Below are 17,957 nucleotides of genomic sequence, written 5' to 3' on the forward strand. Positions count from 1 at the left end.
TTCAGCCTGGACACAAAGGTCTATTTGACTTGTTACTGTGCCAGCCTCTACACAGCCATTATCATTTATCTCATCTTTGACTTGCGGCCGCTGCAAAGAGTTTTATCTCTTTTTGAGATTTGTTGAGCTCTGTCAAACTTATTCCTACTAAAATGGAAACTTGGGACAATTTGTCAAATCTACAAAATATGTTACATAAGTTGTGTACAAAGGACTTTGTGTGTGTGTGTGTGTGTGTGTGTGTGTGTGTGTGCGTGTGTGTTTAAGTGAGATTGTGTTGTAAAAATAAAAACGGCCTCTTCTACGGTTTTAGATTCAAACTTTTTATTTCAATAGCGCCTTTCGTGCAAAACTTGCAATACAAGGTGCATATCGATACAATGAAAATAAAAACATAGCATAGTTAGAGAGGGTAGATACAAATAGTAAAATGATGTTTTAATTGACTCAGGATCAAGATTATAAGGGAATGCTAAGATAAGATTCAGGAAGTTGTTTAAGATATTGTCAAGACTGCTGTCATTACACAACACAGTTATATTTTCACTTACGTTTAGGATGTTGTTTCATTTTAAACAATTTAAAGCTATTTCTCCTTTGAAGCTGCTCACTATCCATCTCTCTGACTGTACACCCAACTTGTAGTATACCCAGTATACCACTGTGTTTCAAACTTACTGCTATTCCTAGAATGAGGACTGACCCGCCCAGTGAGCCAGGGGCACCTCCCAGCATCCTATTATAGGCCTGCAGTTGTTTTGTTTTTTTCTTAATTGAGCGGGGCAGTTCGCTCCGCAGGCTCCAGAGCAGCACAGGCCCCTCCTAGATGACTGGCTCCATTTTAAAACTCACCAACTGATAAGTTCAGATAAAATAAAGTAGTAAAGTACAAATGCATGGCTGTGTTTGATACACAATTGTCCTGACAGCGGAGTGTGTGAACTATCAGTGAAGCAAAAACTAACTTTTTATTGTTCTGTACAACATTCCGCCTGTTCCTCGCTGTCTGTCAATGTTCGGTCTACTGAAGTACTATTACTAGATTAATGATAACCTCAGATGTAAACACATTGTCTATAATATAGTCAACCTGTGCCTTCATCCCTTGCCTCATGTTTTTCAAAATGTGCAGATGGAGGAAGCAGGCAGCAGCCCTCGGCCCGAGACCCCCAGCACCCTGACGGAGACAGAGGGGGAGATGGAGGGCAGCCTGATGGAAGTGGACCTGGACAGCTACCAGACCACACTGGAGGAGGTACTGACCTGGCTGCTGTCGGCCTGAGGACGCACTACAGATTCAGGAGGAGGTGTCGGACGACGTGGAAGAAGTCAAAGAGCAGTTTCACACACACGAGGTAGGAGGACACCTGCAGGCTGACATAAGGCTGGCAGAGATTTAAACATGCATGCACATGTAGACAGAGGTGCAAACAACACTGTTGTTTATTCATGTTAATGTATGTTAGATTTCTGACACTTTAAAAAGTAACAAAGTAATAAATTGTGTGGTGCTTCTTAAAGTTTAGTAAATGAAAAGTCCATGACTGTCAAAATGTAACAAAACTAGATGCTCAAAGAGACTTTTCCTAATTGGACACTGTTTTTGTAGTTTGGAATGAAAACAAGGCAATATTTATAAGGCAGATGATGACGACACACTTCTATGATGGACATGACGTCTGACTTGCACACCAGTTTTTTTTATCTAAGAACTGTCACTCTCCCAGAATAGGAGGTCTCCCACAACAAACTGTACATGCTCTGTACATGTCGGGAATGCGAGGAATTCTGCTGAGAACTGTGGCGCACAGCACCCCATGGTGCTCTGGCCCAGAGCTTACTTACTAGCTTGAGAAGGCGTAGCTGCAGGGTTTGTGTCTGTGCATGTGTGTAAAGGGGCTTTGGCTGGATTCCCTTGGCTGAAATGTGAATATTTGTGAAGTCTAATGTCTGGAATCCAGGTCAAAGCAGAAAGCTGGTTGTTGGACTGAGAGCAGGACCCAAAGCCTCTTTAACAGCTTGGCTTTTCAGGAGGTCTGAAACGAATCAATCCAGTTTGCTTCGGCCTCGTTGTTCACATACTTACTCCAACTTCTCCTGCAAAGCCTAATCAAAAACAATGTGCTCAGAGGTGCAGTCAAAAATGCTTACTCATCCAGAGAGCTCACGCAAAATAGACAATAACTCAATTGATTGGGCTTCATATTTCTCACAACAAGAACCAGCGAAGAGCAGCTCCCTTAAGGAGTTGAGAAGAGACCAAACTCCTTCAAAGTTGCCCTTGTATTCCTTCTTGAAGCATTCTTCTTTTGTTTTGCAATTGGCCTCAGTTGGCTGCTTGTCAGACTCTGCTCTTCAGTTTGTGCTCGCAGGCTTGTCTGACTGTTGCTACAGCAACACTCGCGAATGCAAGGGTGCAGAGGTGATGCCCAGTGCGTCTGCAGGGCATTATTAAGTGTTCTACCAAGTGAAGCTAGAGGGTGGGGAGAGAAGCATATCCAGATGTTAGTATGGAGGTGCCAAGTGCCAGCATGCTGCCTCCGATTATATAAACAATTTTAGAACTCCATGTTAGACTGAATCTGGAACATTTTAAGGGTATGTGGTTATCCGTAGTGTAAATACAGATAGTGGGTCCCACGGCTGTTTTGGTTCTAGCACACAACTTGTCTGGAAGACCCAACATTTCATCTTGAAATCAAAGATTTGCAGTACATTTCTTTAAAATATCATAACTGTTTTCCTCTCCTCCACCAACAGGCCTTTATGATGGAGCTGACAGCGCACCAGAGCAGTGTGGGTAATGTGCTCCAAGCGGGTAACCAACTGATTGCCCAGGGCAACCTGACAGATGAGGAAGAAGAGGAAATCCGGGAGCAGATGAGTCTCCTCAACTCCCGCTGGGAGAACCTCCGAGTTGCCAGCATGGACCGCCAGGCTAGGTAGATACACACACATGTAGTGTATAGTCCTGTAGAAGTACTGCAATACCCTTTGCCGTTGTTCATTGCAAATATGATATGATTTTAGTTTATTTGTGTCTGAAACTAGTTAAATGAACCCATTGTGTAAAAAGAAAAATATTTTTTTACAGTGTAGTGTGCTCGCATCGCAAATTGCCCAGCGTAGGTCATTTTTCTCTCGGTGTCACTGTTGACCTCAAACGTTTTATGAGTTTTTCTTGTAAAGAATCTACGATGCTGCAAACTGTGTGAATGGGACACCCGATAAGCCTTGAGCCCTCCAAGGCCTAACAAGTCTAACAAGTCAATCTGTGTTATCAAGGTTTATGATGCTTTACACACACGCACACACACAGAGTTGTTTATAAATCGTATTCACGATGTCCTCTCCAGCATTTGTTGACCCTGATCTGAAGTATATGTGCTTAAGTGTGCCATGACTCATTGTCCGTGGAGCCTTATCACTTATTCTAGATATTGTGCTACTGTGAGGAAGCTAAATAACCGGCTGAACAGGCAGTTTCACCTTAAAGGTTGTTAAACTGATAACTTCCTGTCATTTCTTCCTCTACGCCCACCTCACTGTCACTCTGTGCTGACTTTCTCCCTCTCCAGGCTCCATGAAGTCCTGATGGAACTTCAGCAGCAGCAGTTGCAGCAACTTTCTGATTGGCTGTCACGGACCGAGGAGCGAATCAGAAAGATAGAAACAGAACCAACAGCTAAAGACCTGGAGCTCTACAAAGAACAGATAGAGCAGCACAAAGTAAATATGGTTTCTGCCAAAGTGCTTATTTTTGGGATAATCTAAGGGATTAAAGGTCATTTTAACGTGGACAAGTAGAATATAAAGATCATTCTCAGAGACACACTGCACTGCTCTTGTGACCGCTTCATCACATGTTTGATCCTTAACTTTCATGAGTCATTCAATGTCTCCATGGTGTCACTATAAAGCTGGAGTAGCTTCTCTGCCAGCTCTGTTAATGGTTAATTGTGACCGTGCTGAATTCACTATTTGTGTTTCTGTTCAGGAGCTTCAGAACGACCTGGAGGCGGAGCAGGTGAAGGTCAACTCTCTCACACACATGGTGGTCGTGGTAGATGAGAACAGCGGTGAGAGTGCCACCGCTGCCCTGGAGGAGCAACTACAAGTGAGTTGTCTTTGCGAATTTGTTGGTTCAAGGAGGAGAGTATTCCTCCAAGTACGTGCAATACATAACGTCTGCCTTTTTAATGCCAATTCAGAAATATTAACATGGTCAATCTTTCCTAAACGTTGTTGCCCTACTGCCACTTTATGTCTATGTATGTGTTTATACAACTATATGAGTATTTTACACTCCTTTTTCCTCCTGTGTTTGATTTCAGGTATGAATTTACATAGAGTTATATTATATGTATTAACATTTTTCCTCTCCTTCGCATTGTGTTTCTGAGAACACCAATGTTTGTATTAACGATTGTCTTTATCCTTCCTTCAAGTCTTTGGGTGAGCGCTGGGCGGCTGTGTGTCGCTGGACGGAGGAGAGGTGGCACAAGCTGCAGGAAGTCTTCATGGTGTGGCAACAGCTTCTATCGGACCAGGTAGGACATGCAGCATGCTCTCACTCTTACACGTACAGACGCATACATGTGCACTCAAGCATAATGAATAACTCCACCCCATTGAAATAAAGTGAGATGCAGAGAAACACCTATAATGTCATTTAAATCTTCAAAACTGCTCATTTGTAGTTAAATGTTCCACTGCCATGAAGGACAGAGTGTTTAGCCTTACAACGTTAACTTAAGTCCACTTCAATGTTGAACAGGAACCTTTTTGTGCAGAAACTTTATGTTCTTCATCCTGTACTTCTTATTTAACCCTTTAATACACTGTCCTGATTTCAAAACCTTTTTCACACGTTAACGGACTGTTTGTAATGTTTATAAAGTATTTTTAAGTTAATGCTATTTTCCCAACTCTGTAGAGTTTATTTAGAGCGTGGTTGGCAGAAAATGAGGAGGCCTTAAGTGAAGTACAGACCAGCAACTTTAAGGACCCAAGTGAAATGAATACCAATGTGCGCCGATTAGCAGTAAGTAGTCTGCAAAGTCTTTGTATCTGCTGCCGCCGCCGCCGCCGCCGCAGCAGAACGACTCACAACATTTCTTTAGTGAACTTCAATAATAAGGTTTCCATTGTGGTGTAGCCTTTTGATTTTTTTTTTTGTGATTCAATCCTGTAGATTTTAAAGGAAGACATGGAAAAGAAGAGGAGGACTCTCGACCAGCTGTCTGATGCAGGACAGGATGTGATATCGCTACTGCGGAGCCCTGAGGCGGGAGCCAGGATTGAGACGGACACAGAGGAGCTGGCACATAGATGGGACAACCTGGTGCAGAAACTGGAGGACTGCTCCTTCCAGGTGTGTGTGTGTGTGTGTGTGTGTGTGTGTGTGTGAGAGAAATTAATGTGTGTGTTTGTGTGTTTGTACTTTATTTGCATGTAACTTTATTTAGAATGGGTTTCTGCTTACTGTACTTAACAAATGTCACAGTAAGTAGCACACCTGAGCTTATAGATGTACATGGACTTTGGCAACTTGATGCACAAAGCACATGGCTGCTTAGCAAGTGCTACAGTTTGGAAACTAGACTCAGAATAAAGATTCATTTAAACATGCAGCAGTCAGTGTTGGGGAAGCTGGATCACATTGGAAGAAGATGTACAACAAAGCTAACCCTTGAAAAATGTAATTCTGTTAACGAAAGTTACTTCTCAACTTCCTTTGTAAAGAAAGACTGTTGCTGGACAGTGTGAATGTTATATTTCAGCCTTTGCAGTGGTCTTAGGATGAAAAACAAAAAGGGGAATAAGATTGGGGTTCATTGGAGACATGGGAGAAATGATAACATCCATGCTTTTCTATTATATTCAAAATAGACCGTTTGAGTTAAGTGACCTGAATAAGAAATGACCAAAACCAATTTACTCGGACCACAGTGCTTTCATTCAACCTTTATTTATAATCGAGAGTTCATTGAGGGGTGACCCTCATTAACAGCGACATACAAAAGAAAAGAAAAGCAAAACAATAGAGATATATACTAACAGAAAAAAGGCAATACCATCATAAAATAATAAAAGACATTAAAACTTTCTGATTAGAGAAAGTAATTTGATAGATTTAATTAGGATGTAGAATTAAATACAATTATTTAAAACAATTAAAAGTAGAGGTTGGACTTCTAAAAAGGGGAATTGATTTTAAAGTTCAGGTTTGTTCAGGTAGTCAGGTGCACTATAATTAAAGTTTTAGGTCAAATTGCAAGGTTAATATTTATGATTTTCTTTTTCCCTAACGAGGCTTTTAGGGTATAAAAGAGAAATATTTGTATCTGTGTTTTTAAATGGAAGTGCCCTGGTCACGAGTCGCTTGGTCGCGGTTGATTTCTGTCTCATTCTCACTGATGCTGTCTCTCACTGCGAAGGTAATGGAAGCTGTGACGGACGCTGGGATGACTCAGGTGGAAGAGCAGGTTGTCGTGGATACAGTTGCTGTGGCTTCGGCTGCTTCGATCGCTGACCCGGACTTGGCCCCACCTGCTCCCCCTAAGAAACGACTGGTGGAGACAGATGCAGAAGTCAGACGATTGTAAGACCTGGGACACGCAGACTTTTACCTCTTTTGCCAGACAAGTGTATGAATAAAAGACACACAAACAAACACCAAGTCACACAATGTGTTCTGTGCTCTGCAGGTTTGAAAATAAGCTTTCTGACCTCCTGAGCTGGATTCAAACATGGAAGACGTCCGCTCAGACTCTTGCCTCCACACACCCTGACACTACACCTGACACACCAGACCTGCAGGAGAAAATTAAGGTAAACCTGCAGATGATTTAAAAACAAACAATTTCAACTAAGCACATGTTTTGAAAATCAGACCATGAATCTGTGTTGACCAATCACTGCAGGGTTTGGAGTTGGATCTCACAGCAAAGGAAGCCACAGTTAGTCAAGTGATCCAAGAGGGACGGGTCTTAATGGACCAGCTGGAGAGAGGTAGGAATGAAAGATAGTCTTTGCTCACTGACACTGACACTGGTACATTATTATACACAATAAACCAAACAATTATGTTACACAAATCCGTCCAAGTTTTGCCAAACACTTTGTTCTAAATGTTTCTAAATTGTTCTAAGATAGTTGCTCATATTTCTCAGAAATCTTCCATTTCCCTGTTAAACTGTGTTCCTCTCATAAGATTTTTACTACTTTTCCACAGCTGCTTGGTATTTTCTGGGTATTTACAAGCCTACAATGATTAGATTGTTTTTCAGTTTTAGTCCAGTAATCTGAACGTGTGTTTGTTTGTGGACAGAGTAGTAAAGATCAGTCAGCCTGCAGGGTGGCTGACTTCATATAACTGCTCAATGAAATGAAGATGCACTCAGGGTTTTTATGCGTTTACTCTGTTCTGGAGGCAGTGAGGGGCAGTGGAGCAGCACTTCTAAGTTGGAGTAGATTTGTCAAACACCAAACTTTCCACTAAACTTATTTTAGTCCATCATATCTGCTGTTCTTTCCAATCTTTCATCTACTAGAGTTTTTACTCTTTCTAGGGTCCCCAAAAACTCACAACACAGGCTAACACACATTCAGACTAAATGATGTAATTTGGCTTGTGTCACTTTCTGTAGAGGGAGTGTGTGTGGACTCAGTGAGGGCAGACATAGACCTGATCCAAACCGAGTGGGATGTGTGTGCGAGGGAGCTGCAGGCAGCCCGTGAGCGAGTTCACACTCAAAGCCGGGTCAGAGCGGTGTCTGCAGAGCTGGCAGACCTGGACAAAGCTTTAGAAGAACAGGACCGGTGGCTGGACTCGACCTCGGCTGTGGAAAACTGCGGACGAGGCCGAGCTCAGAAGCCTGAAAGGAGAATGTCAGGTAAGAGTCATCGTCTCGGTCCACATTCACCCTGATCTCCTTTGTGTGACTTTAATCCTCAATTCCACCCCTAACCCTTTTGTCAATCCTCTTACATTGAGCTCATGCAGTTGCAGTTATTTCATAAACTTTTCAGTTTTCACAGCAGAGACTGAACACTTAAAAAGAAAGTCATAAATCAAAACAACCATGGGGGCAAAAAGGGATGTATTAAAGTGAAGGAGTGCCTCAAATGCTTGCTGGTGTGTCTTGAACTGTGGAGTTAATATTTTTCAATTTGAGACTAACTCACTTTGAGCATGGAGGGAAAACCTGTCTGTGTAAAGCATGCCTCCACCCAGGAACCTGTGAATTTCTCTCCGGACTAACTTGTTGTTGCAATATGTTGCAGGTTTCCCTCATTTTTATACAGCAAAAACAAATATTGAATTCTTTGACACTGATTTATGCTTAAGGGCACAACACCAATCAAATACAAGGAAAATGAATCGCTGAAACACACACTTTCCATCTTGCCTCAGTCATTCTGCATTAGTATTTAAGTCCATGTAATTCTCAAGAAAACTACTAATCATAGGATTTATGTTTTAGGTAGAAGGAATATATTTAAGCCACGTAGATAACGTTTCAGATGTACAGAGACTGCAACAATTCTCCCCTTACAAAATAATGAATTTTCATCTTCCTCTTCAGTCCCGACTCGTCCAGGGCGCCGCCTCGAGTCCGCGATTGGAGCAGCTTTCTGCAGAGGCGGGGTCACTAGGAGCCATGCCCTCTCTGAAAGACAACATGGTGGTGGTATCAGCACATCACGCCTCGACGCTGCAGCGGCTACAACGCAGAGAGCAAGAGGTCAACAAAGGTACTTTTGCTGAACTATATCAAACTGATTGTGTTAGTTCAATGCAGAGGAAACCTGTTCCAAAACTCTGAGCGGGCTCCTGAGTATTAACAGTACCATATGGTTTTCAAGGGACCAGTCTTGAGGCATCCTTCTATTTGAAAGAGCTGCACTACAGATTTAAGCCTTCTTTAAAACAAAGACTAATTTCTCTCTCCTCGCTCTTGGCTCAAAGCTTTCAGGTTTATAGGGAGGCTGAAAGAGTGATGGCTAAGATCAGTGAAGCTCAGTCCTACAGGGGTTGTGTTAATTTGACATCAGCTTTTATATTAATCCTTGGCCAGCCACAAGTAATGGGTCTTGCCCTTATATGGCCTTCAAAAGCTCACAGATGCGTGAGTGTATACATGAGCGATTGTGTGTAAGATCATCCCGGTCTGCCAGCTCCGTTTCTACCTGAGGACGTGACTTGGATCTGGAGCAGTCCTGAAAATCAGTCTGCGTTTTACCTCTGGAATTTACATGCACTCCTATTGGCCAAAAATGAGTCTTTAAAGGGAGACTTAAATGCTCTTGACCATAGGTGTGTGTGTGTGTCTGTCTTTCTGTGCCTCTTGGGATTTTAAGGCAATGAGGATTTGGATGGAAGCCAAGGAAAACTATTTTGTGTCTGCTTGAGGGCAATTTGTCTCTTGCCAAGGCCTCTCTCTACCCCCCCCCCCCCCCCCTCCCAGTTACGCTCCATCTCTGCTCTTTGTGTATATAAACATAGCCAGATTATGTGAGCACTCAATCACCTGGTAATTTAAAACACTGACAGAGAAGGAGAAGAGAAGGGACACAGTCGAGGAGAAGAGCAGGAACAGAAAGTAATACAACCAATCAAAAGTAAATGAGGTTGAAGTGGTCACAAATAGGCACTACTTAACTTTTGTTTTTCGTGTAATAAGCTATGCAATAGGGGTAGACGGTATATTAGTTGTGATTTTATAGGTTATCTTTAAAATTCATCTGGCATGAGTGACATGTGCGAGTTGGTTAGAAGAGGACAGCGAAGCAGACATCTGTGATTCTCTTCCAACCTGGAAAACACAAAAGTACACAGAAGAGGAATCCTAAACGTGTTCACTGCCCCCGTGTGGTTTAAAACTTAACTGCTTACGTTCTGATGCAAACGTTTTGATACCTTAATTGAATAAGTTACCCAGATCTCCCCTTTCTTCCTTGTCGTATTTCAGCTTTGGCCAGTTTTGAAGCCAATCAGATGATGACTGAGCCAGGTGGAGGGTCTCGAGGCCAGACTGGCCACTTTAAGAGAAGGAATAGAGGACATCTCTACAGCTGAGGGCGCAGTGGAGCGGGCACAAGTGAGTAGTGAAGCCTGTTGATAAATTAAGTCATGGCTCTCTGTGAAAACCATGGTCAACTTTCAACAAAAACTTTAACTCCAAGGTGGAGGTAACCACTAATCTATTATATTATTTCTAATATTTATATTTAACTGTCAGTCACAACAAACTCATTATTTTCATAGATTCTGTTTTTCTTATTGGCAAATTTTATAATCCACATTGTTGTTTAAGGCTGAACTTGTTACATATTTTGTGTTTTAATATCTGTTCTTGGTTGGCCAAGACCCACCTGATGATTTTGGTTAAATATAGATTAGAATAAACATTAAGGAAAACTACAGACACAACTGCAAACTCACGTCTTGGAATAAAAATGCATGTTAGTTATTTTTAATTGCTGTTGTTGTGGCTTATCTGTAGACTTAAGCTGATAAAACATGTGCCCTCTGACATCCAAGCTAAAAGGATTTCATTGTCGATGTGCTTGTACATATATCAGAGTGAGTGTTAACCTCTGTCTGCTGTCAGTTTTTTTTCTTCCACACACACACACACACACACACACACACAATAGGCCCCTTTATCAGCCAGTCACTTCCCTCTGCACTGTATCAAAACCCTGTGTAGGAGGAAAAGTCTGTGTGTGTGTATGTGATATATGCGTTGTTGTGATTTGTGTGTGTTGCTGTGCGTGTTTCTCTCTTCCATCCTTCGGTGGAATGTGGCTCAGTCCGAGCTGTTGTTATCGTAGCAGATAGGGCATGGTGCCGGGGAACGGGGTGGGGACATGGCACATTCTGGGCAGCGTGCCCATGCATGCTGCATGGAGCTCCTTACAGCTCAGTGTGGGGCCGCTCAACCAGTCAGTCAGCCTGACAGCCACCACACACAATCACATGACAGAGTCCCATTAGCTAATGATTGAAGGTGGTAGTCATCTGATTGGCTCAGTATTCTTTCCTCATGTTTCAATAAATTCATGTTTCACTATACACAGAAGAGCTGATAGGCAAGTTCGAAAAATATTTAAATTGTTTTCTATCCTGTGTTTAGGAATAGTTTTTCATCTGTGAAACGGGGAAAACAATGTCCTAGTGAAAAGTAATAGTTTTGCCAGGATGACTTTTCATTGTGTTGAAGTGTTTGTTGTTGTAATACTCATTTCGGCCACAAGAGGCAGAAGTGCACCCATAGCCCATGTTCTGAATAAGACTTAAAGCATTCATGTTTTCTTCCAGGGTAGTTTTAATTTCTTCATGCACTCTAAACACAAAGTACACAAAATGTGTGTTAGCTAGTTAGAAAAAATATTTTTGCATAATAAAAACAACATAAACACAAATATTTTTTAAGATTAGATTTAGGAAATTGATCACAATAATCTTTTCTTCTCACTTACCTCCTCAAGACTTCCGTACAATTGTGAATCACTTATGAAATAATCAATTAATCACTGTGTGTTAACCTGCGTTTCTGTGCAAACTCTTTTAACATGTTGTAACATCCCCGCACATCATGTACATCATGTATGTTTAAAGAATAATGACATTCTGAAAGGTATCTTGTGGAGATTTTGTCCACCAGTAGTGCTATGAAGCAATGTTTATAGGAGCACACCAGTGACATAATGCCCATTACGGCTGATGGTTTTCACACCATTTCACAGATTGATTGACAAAATAAACACATTTTTATGCCGCATTCACGTCATACCAGTTTCCAACTCAAGTAGCATTCACATCAACTTCCAAGTTTTAATTATAAGTAGGAAACTCAAACATTTTTGAAAGCTTCAATATATTTGACTTGGCACGTAAACTCGGAAGTGCCTGAAAACCAAACAAACATGGATTCCTCACGTCTGCCAAAGTCCGTCGGTCAAGATAATTAATTCCAAATGCGGTGCTTATAGCGTTACATTGTCAAAGCACTCTGCAGTCAAACAACCGTCTTGAGTTTTCCAGTGTCTTAAAACGCTCATAGAGTCATAAACAGGAATCTTTCCCGTCGCAACCATCAAACTCGCATGATATGATGTTAAGGACATGACGACCACACATGTTTAGAGAACTTCAATAGTGAAACCTCAATCAATAAAAAAGGATAAGGGACCTCTTATCATGTTCTCACCAAGGAGATGACTCACTTACATATTGTTTTTGTTAATGTTAGTGCTCTACAAATTAATTCACAGACGTACACATTCTGTGGTTTCTCATTACACACAGCTTGGACTTGTCATTTTAAGCCTGAACTCTTGTTCACCTCAGGGCCTGTGTCTGGAGATTGAGCAAACGCAGCAAGCCTCCGATCCTGCAGAACTACAAAGATGGAGTCAGCTCTCCTCCAGGGCCCGTGAGGAGCTGGGCACACTGCAGTGCATCGTGGGTAGCATAAAGGACAATCAGGTATAGTAGCAGTAATTAGTCATATAGAAAGCCAACAAGTGTTTTTGTCTCTACTTGAATGTTTTCGATACTTTGTTTTAACGCTGTTGTGTGTTAGGTGCGTTTGGTGGAAGTGGGACATTGGTTGGATGCGGTTCAGGAGCTTTTGTCTCGTGATGCCACGGGGTCGGGCAACAAAGAAAGTCTACAGGAAGAGGTTAACCAGTGCAAGGTATCAGGAACACATTTTGACATTCTAATGGTAAAGACATCATGACTTTACCACTTAAAAATGACTTCTACTGTTGTGTATGTGAAGACTGCAGTCCTTTTGATAATGAATTGAATTGATTACTGAATTGGAATTGAATTATTCTTTACCTTTCTTTCTCTTTCTCCAAACAAGGAGTATGTGAGCGAGATGGAGTCAGTGGAAGGTTCGTTGAAGCAGATGGGAGAGAATGTGAGTGCTGTGCAGGCGACTGCAGTCCCAGGACTAGCCAAGTGGGGGCAGGATAAGTTGGACGAGTGCAGGAGCAAATGGGACACGATCAGCAAACAGGTGAGGAGAAACTTTTCTCTCTTTGCATTGTGTGCCGTTAATTCCTGCAAGAAAAAGGACTTTTGTTTTGTGTGTATGTGTTCATTCACATGTGACACTAAAATGTCACATGTGACGTAAGACATATTCTGTCCCACAGAGTCTTGTTTTTTACTCACAAACGTAATGTTATATGCTTACCTCCAGCTGCTGAGACATCAAAAGTGCGTGGGAGAGAATCGGGAGAGGCAGGTGAATCTGAGGAAGGACTTGGCGGAGATGCAGGAGTGGATGACCCAAGTTGATGAGGAGTTTCTCATGAGGGACTTTGAATACAAGAGTCCTGAGGAGCTGGAATCGTCGCTGGAGGAGATGAAGGTGGGTGTGGTTACAACAAGGGATGCACTATCTATATATCTATATATCTATATATCTATATATCTATATATCTATATATCTATATATCTAGAGATATAGAGATATAGAGATATAGAGATATATATCTATATAGATAGAGATATATGGATATAGAGATATAGAGATATAGAGATATATATCTATATAGATAGAGATATATAGATATAGAGATAGATATATATATAGATATATATTATATATATATATATATATATAGATAGATAATAGATAGATAGAGATAGATAAGATAGATAGATATATTTAAAACATTTTATCTTCATCTTGTGCAGTAAACACATGAAAGACTACAATTGTTTTTTGTTATCCGTAGAAAACTGCACTTTAAAATGTAACTATCATTTTTTAAATTAATTTTTTGCTGCCTTTTGGGTTTAGTTCAATAAATGATTGTTAAAAAATAATTCCTCTTTTAATCATATTTAAGCAGTGTAGTAAGAACATCAAAATGCAGAACGGAGTACACTTTAATAAGTTTATCCCAAGTAATATTGTTTTTCCGATATTCAACAATGTTATCGCATGTTTTCCTCGTATCGTGCAGCCGTAGTTATAACCTAATAGGGACACTTTAAATTAAACATTTTGGAACCTTGGGGAAATATGGTGATTCTCTGATAAACATTTTGTGCTTTATTGGAGTGTGTGAGTCTAACGGTCTTCCTTTTGTATCTGCTGTCATTTTCATCTTCCCTCTCTCACAGAGGGCTAAAGAGGATGTGCTACAGAAGGAGGTGAAGGTAAAGATCCTGAAGGACAGCATCAACACGCTGGTGTCCAGAACATCGCCCCCTGGTGGAGGCAATGCACAGGAGCTCACTACAGAGCTCGACGGGGTTCTAGCCAACTACCACAAGCTGTGTGACCGCCTTAAGAGCAAGTGTCACACTCTGGAGGTAATGTGTGTGTTGGTTTGTCTGTCCAAAAATATTTGGTGTCTGACAAATAGAGTTTTCTGGCTTCCGTTAGAAGTAATGGCCACCAATGCTTTTATTGTTTGAGATGTATACATGCACCACAGCGCCGCTATCAGTGTAGTTGTAGGGTACAAAGCTGCAAAAATACAATTATAATTTTATGCATTAATTGCCCAATTTGTCGGTCAACTTGCAAACTCCCACGGTGGAATGACATGGCACGACACTTTTGTTAATGTTCATGCGAAGAACAAAAGAAGTTCTGCATTTCAGAGCTAATCTGTGAGTGCAAAGTCATAGTTTGGGGCACAGTTTGATTATCATCCCTCAGACTCTGCAGGGTAAAGGTCAGACACGTCACTGAGTTGTGCTTATGTTCATGTATACTCTCTGCCTGAAGTCCATCCGGCACATTCCTGTCTTTGTTTGTAGAATGCTGCCGTTTAATTTGAGGTTTTCTTTTGTAAAAATGCCTGACAGGGAAGTTTCTTTTCATATCGTCCTTTAAGATCGTGAGTGAGGGCATACTTAATTCAGCTGTCTCTTTGTAGTAACGTCATTTATGTTTCTCCGGTTGTGCACAGCTGTATTTAAACGTTTCTGACTGAGTGTTTATGCGTGTTTACTGTGTAGGAGGTTTGGTCCTGCTGGATGGAGTTGCTTCAGTACTTGGATATGGAGCAGAGTTGGCTCAACACTCTGGGGGAGAAGGTCCAAGCTGCTGACAACTTATCAGAGAGCACTGAGGCCGTCAATGAAGCTCTGGAGGTACAAATGCAAAGACATTTATTTATTTATTTATTCATCTTATACTTTTCTTTCTTGTTAATTTTCTCAGTATTTTAAAAACGTTGGTTTTGTCGAATATATCGACAATATTTCTTTTCTAGTTTTCATATTTCACAACCTGTACATACATAGAAAATGCTCCTATATTACTGTAAACTACTGGATTACTTTTGGAAAAGCTTCTTAGAAAAACCTCAACAGAAAGTGAATAATACTGTGAGAACTACTTATGAGTAAATATATAAATAATGTATTATATAGTTAGACCAGCATTTATTTTATATTTCTGTACCTACTTTATGTTTGAGAGAATCTCGATCCGATGGACACCCAGGAACTGAGTTAAGACCCCACAGATAGAATCTCTTCACCAATCGACACGGTCTTCATCGGTCTGAGACGGTGTATTTCTTAAACCAAACAGGGCCATTTAATATTCAAACTGTGTAAATATTCTCATTTCCTTTGACTTTGTCTTACAAACGTCTTGTGCCTTGTCTTGCTCCGTTGCTATATCTGTATACTTGCCTGCAGCGTGACTGTCACACTCGCTTTAATCACAGTGCTGCTTCTGTAACATCGCATAGTGATGAAGGAAATTGAAGACCCTTGAAGACAATGTTTCCCCTTCTCCTCTTTGTCTTGTGTTTTTTCCTTCTTTTTCTCCCCCTTCCAGTCTTTCTCCTCTTTCTGGGTGTCTCTCTCTCTCTCTATTCTATGATATATCTATATCGATATATCTATATATCTATATATATGTATATATCTGTGTCTCTATGTGGTTATCTCTCTACTTATCTATCCTATCTATCTCTCTATAGCTCTATTATATCGCTATCCCTCGTCTAGCTCGTATCTCTCATTTTTCTCTTGATCTATTCGTTCTCTCTGTCTCTTTCTTTTATTCTCTCTCTCTCTCTCTCTCTCTCCTCTCTCTCTCTCTCTCTCTCTCTCTCTCTCTCTCTCTCTCTCTCTCCATCTCCATTCTTCTAAACCTCCCTCTGTCACCCCTCACCCTTTCCATTCTCCCACTTTCCTAATCAGACTCACCCCTCTGGAGGGGGCTGTCGCTCTGTCTGTGTCCATTGCCTCCGGGAAGGAAAAGCATATTTAATGACCCCACATAAACAATGACTGTTGGATCCAAACAAGTGCCGTCACTCGACGAGCTTCTCTCTCACTTGTCTCTCATTTCTCGTTCAGTTATCATCTTCTCTAGGTTTTCCTCCATCTGACACACCCAACAATGCGTCTGCACTCCATCTGTTTGCTCAGCTTTTTGGTTCTTTCTCATACTAACACACACACACACACACACACACACACACACACACACACATTAATTTTTCAGTAATTCCCTGGATTTCTTTTTTCTCTCTGGCGTTATATTTTCCTCGCTTTGGTCAAGTTTCTTTGGCACCTTTTTGGAACTGTGAAGCAACTTCCTTGATCTTTTTTTGAGGCTTTATCAAAGGACTATTTCATTTTTATAATTTCCTCGCATTTTCACAAATTTCCTTTCTTTCCCTCTTTGCTTGATTTTTCTGATTCTTTGCTCATAACTTTACCATCTTCTCCATCTTCCTATTCACCACCAGTCTTTGGAGAGTGCGCTTCGCCACCCCGGGGACAATCGGACGCAAATCAGAGAGCTGGGTCAGACGCTGATAGACGGGGGCATACTAGACGAACTCATTAGCGAAAAGCTAGAGGCCTTCAATTCCCATTACGAGCAACTCAACCACCAGGTCAGGACCTTGGCTTTGTGTGTAAGAAAATGTTGGATGCGCTTGTTTGTTGCTGAACAAAAAAAGGCATCCATTATGTTTGGCTTTAGTTTTTCAGTAAATGTTGTCTTTACCTGTAGGAATTTGTATTTGATACATTGAGTCCAAATACATCCTTAGGTTGTACACAGAAAACTGTCACCAGATACTGAATTGAGATTCTTTTGATAATGATCCCAAACACATTTATGTTTTGTCATATTGATATTAAAATGGATTAAATATTTATATTTTTTCACCATATCAGCACAAAGTTCATTATAATATTCAATCAAGTCAAATGCAACTGAAAAAAATGTGTGTAATTGTTATTAAGTAGATATACCTGCAAGTATATTCAGTCTTTTCCATCTACAGCAGCAGGACTTGACATTATATCGTAATGTTGACACCCCCTCCCCCCCTTCCCCCCTCTCCAGGCGGTGAACAGGCAGATCAGCCTTGAGCAGCAGCTGCAGACTCTGAAGGAGAACGAACAGGCGCTCCAAACACTGCAAGAGTCTCTGAACCAGCTGGACAACACACTCACCTCCTACCTCACTGACCGTGTCGACGCCTTCCAGCTCCCACAGGAGGCACTGGTACAGTACACATGTGCACACACTTTCTGCATCGATGCAGTGCAAGATGGTTTGCGCACTTTGCAGTTCATCAAGATTATTCTTTTTGCCGAGAGGCATCCCAGCATGAAAAGGTGGTTCATTGGAAGTAATGAAAAGTAATCAAGTAACGCTACTTTTAATATTGTGATTCTTGAATTAGATTACCGACCTAAACAAATAATTAGTGATTGTATCAGAAGACATTTTTTAAAGTTATCCTCCCAACCCTGCGGAGGTTAACCAAACAAGAAGTGACACTTGGACTGCTCTTTATAAAGCGCTTTTCCAATGTTTGCGACCAGTCAAAGCGCTTTACACCACATGTCACACAGAGTCCGATGCGTGCTCATCAGGAGCGATAAACATTCACACACCGTTGGCCATTTCCACCGTGAGCAATTTGGGGGT

General features: G+C 41.2%; 1 protein-coding gene across 1 annotated transcript in view; it reads left to right on the forward strand.

The window, feature by feature from the left end:
• The window catches only part of LOC115003906 (utrophin), a 123,744-nt gene that overhangs the window by 27,348 nt on the left and 78,439 nt on the right, over nt 1–17,957 (forward strand). Inside the window, 24 exon segments of the mRNA XM_029425846.1 lie at nt 1,133–1,279; nt 1,281–1,355; nt 2,761–2,942; nt 3,579–3,729; nt 3,998–4,117; nt 4,449–4,550; nt 4,937–5,044; nt 5,195–5,374; nt 6,441–6,604; nt 6,711–6,834; nt 6,927–7,014; nt 7,653–7,858; nt 7,860–7,898; nt 8,592–8,760; nt 9,978–10,018; nt 10,020–10,106; nt 12,362–12,499; nt 12,597–12,710; nt 12,885–13,040; nt 13,227–13,397; nt 14,159–14,350; nt 15,005–15,139; nt 16,759–16,908; nt 17,367–17,528. Coding sequence (XP_029281706.1) covers nt 1,133–1,279; nt 1,281–1,355; nt 2,761–2,942; nt 3,579–3,729; nt 3,998–4,117; nt 4,449–4,550; nt 4,937–5,044; nt 5,195–5,374; nt 6,441–6,604; nt 6,711–6,834; nt 6,927–7,014; nt 7,653–7,858; nt 7,860–7,898; nt 8,592–8,760; nt 9,978–10,018; nt 10,020–10,106; nt 12,362–12,499; nt 12,597–12,710; nt 12,885–13,040; nt 13,227–13,397; nt 14,159–14,350; nt 15,005–15,139; nt 16,759–16,908; nt 17,367–17,528 — 3,201 coding nt within the window.

This window comes from Cottoperca gobio, chromosome 24, assembly GCF_900634415.1.
Source record: "Cottoperca gobio chromosome 24, fCotGob3.1, whole genome shotgun sequence".
NCBI lineage: Eukaryota > Metazoa > Chordata > Actinopteri > Perciformes > Bovichtidae > Cottoperca > Cottoperca gobio.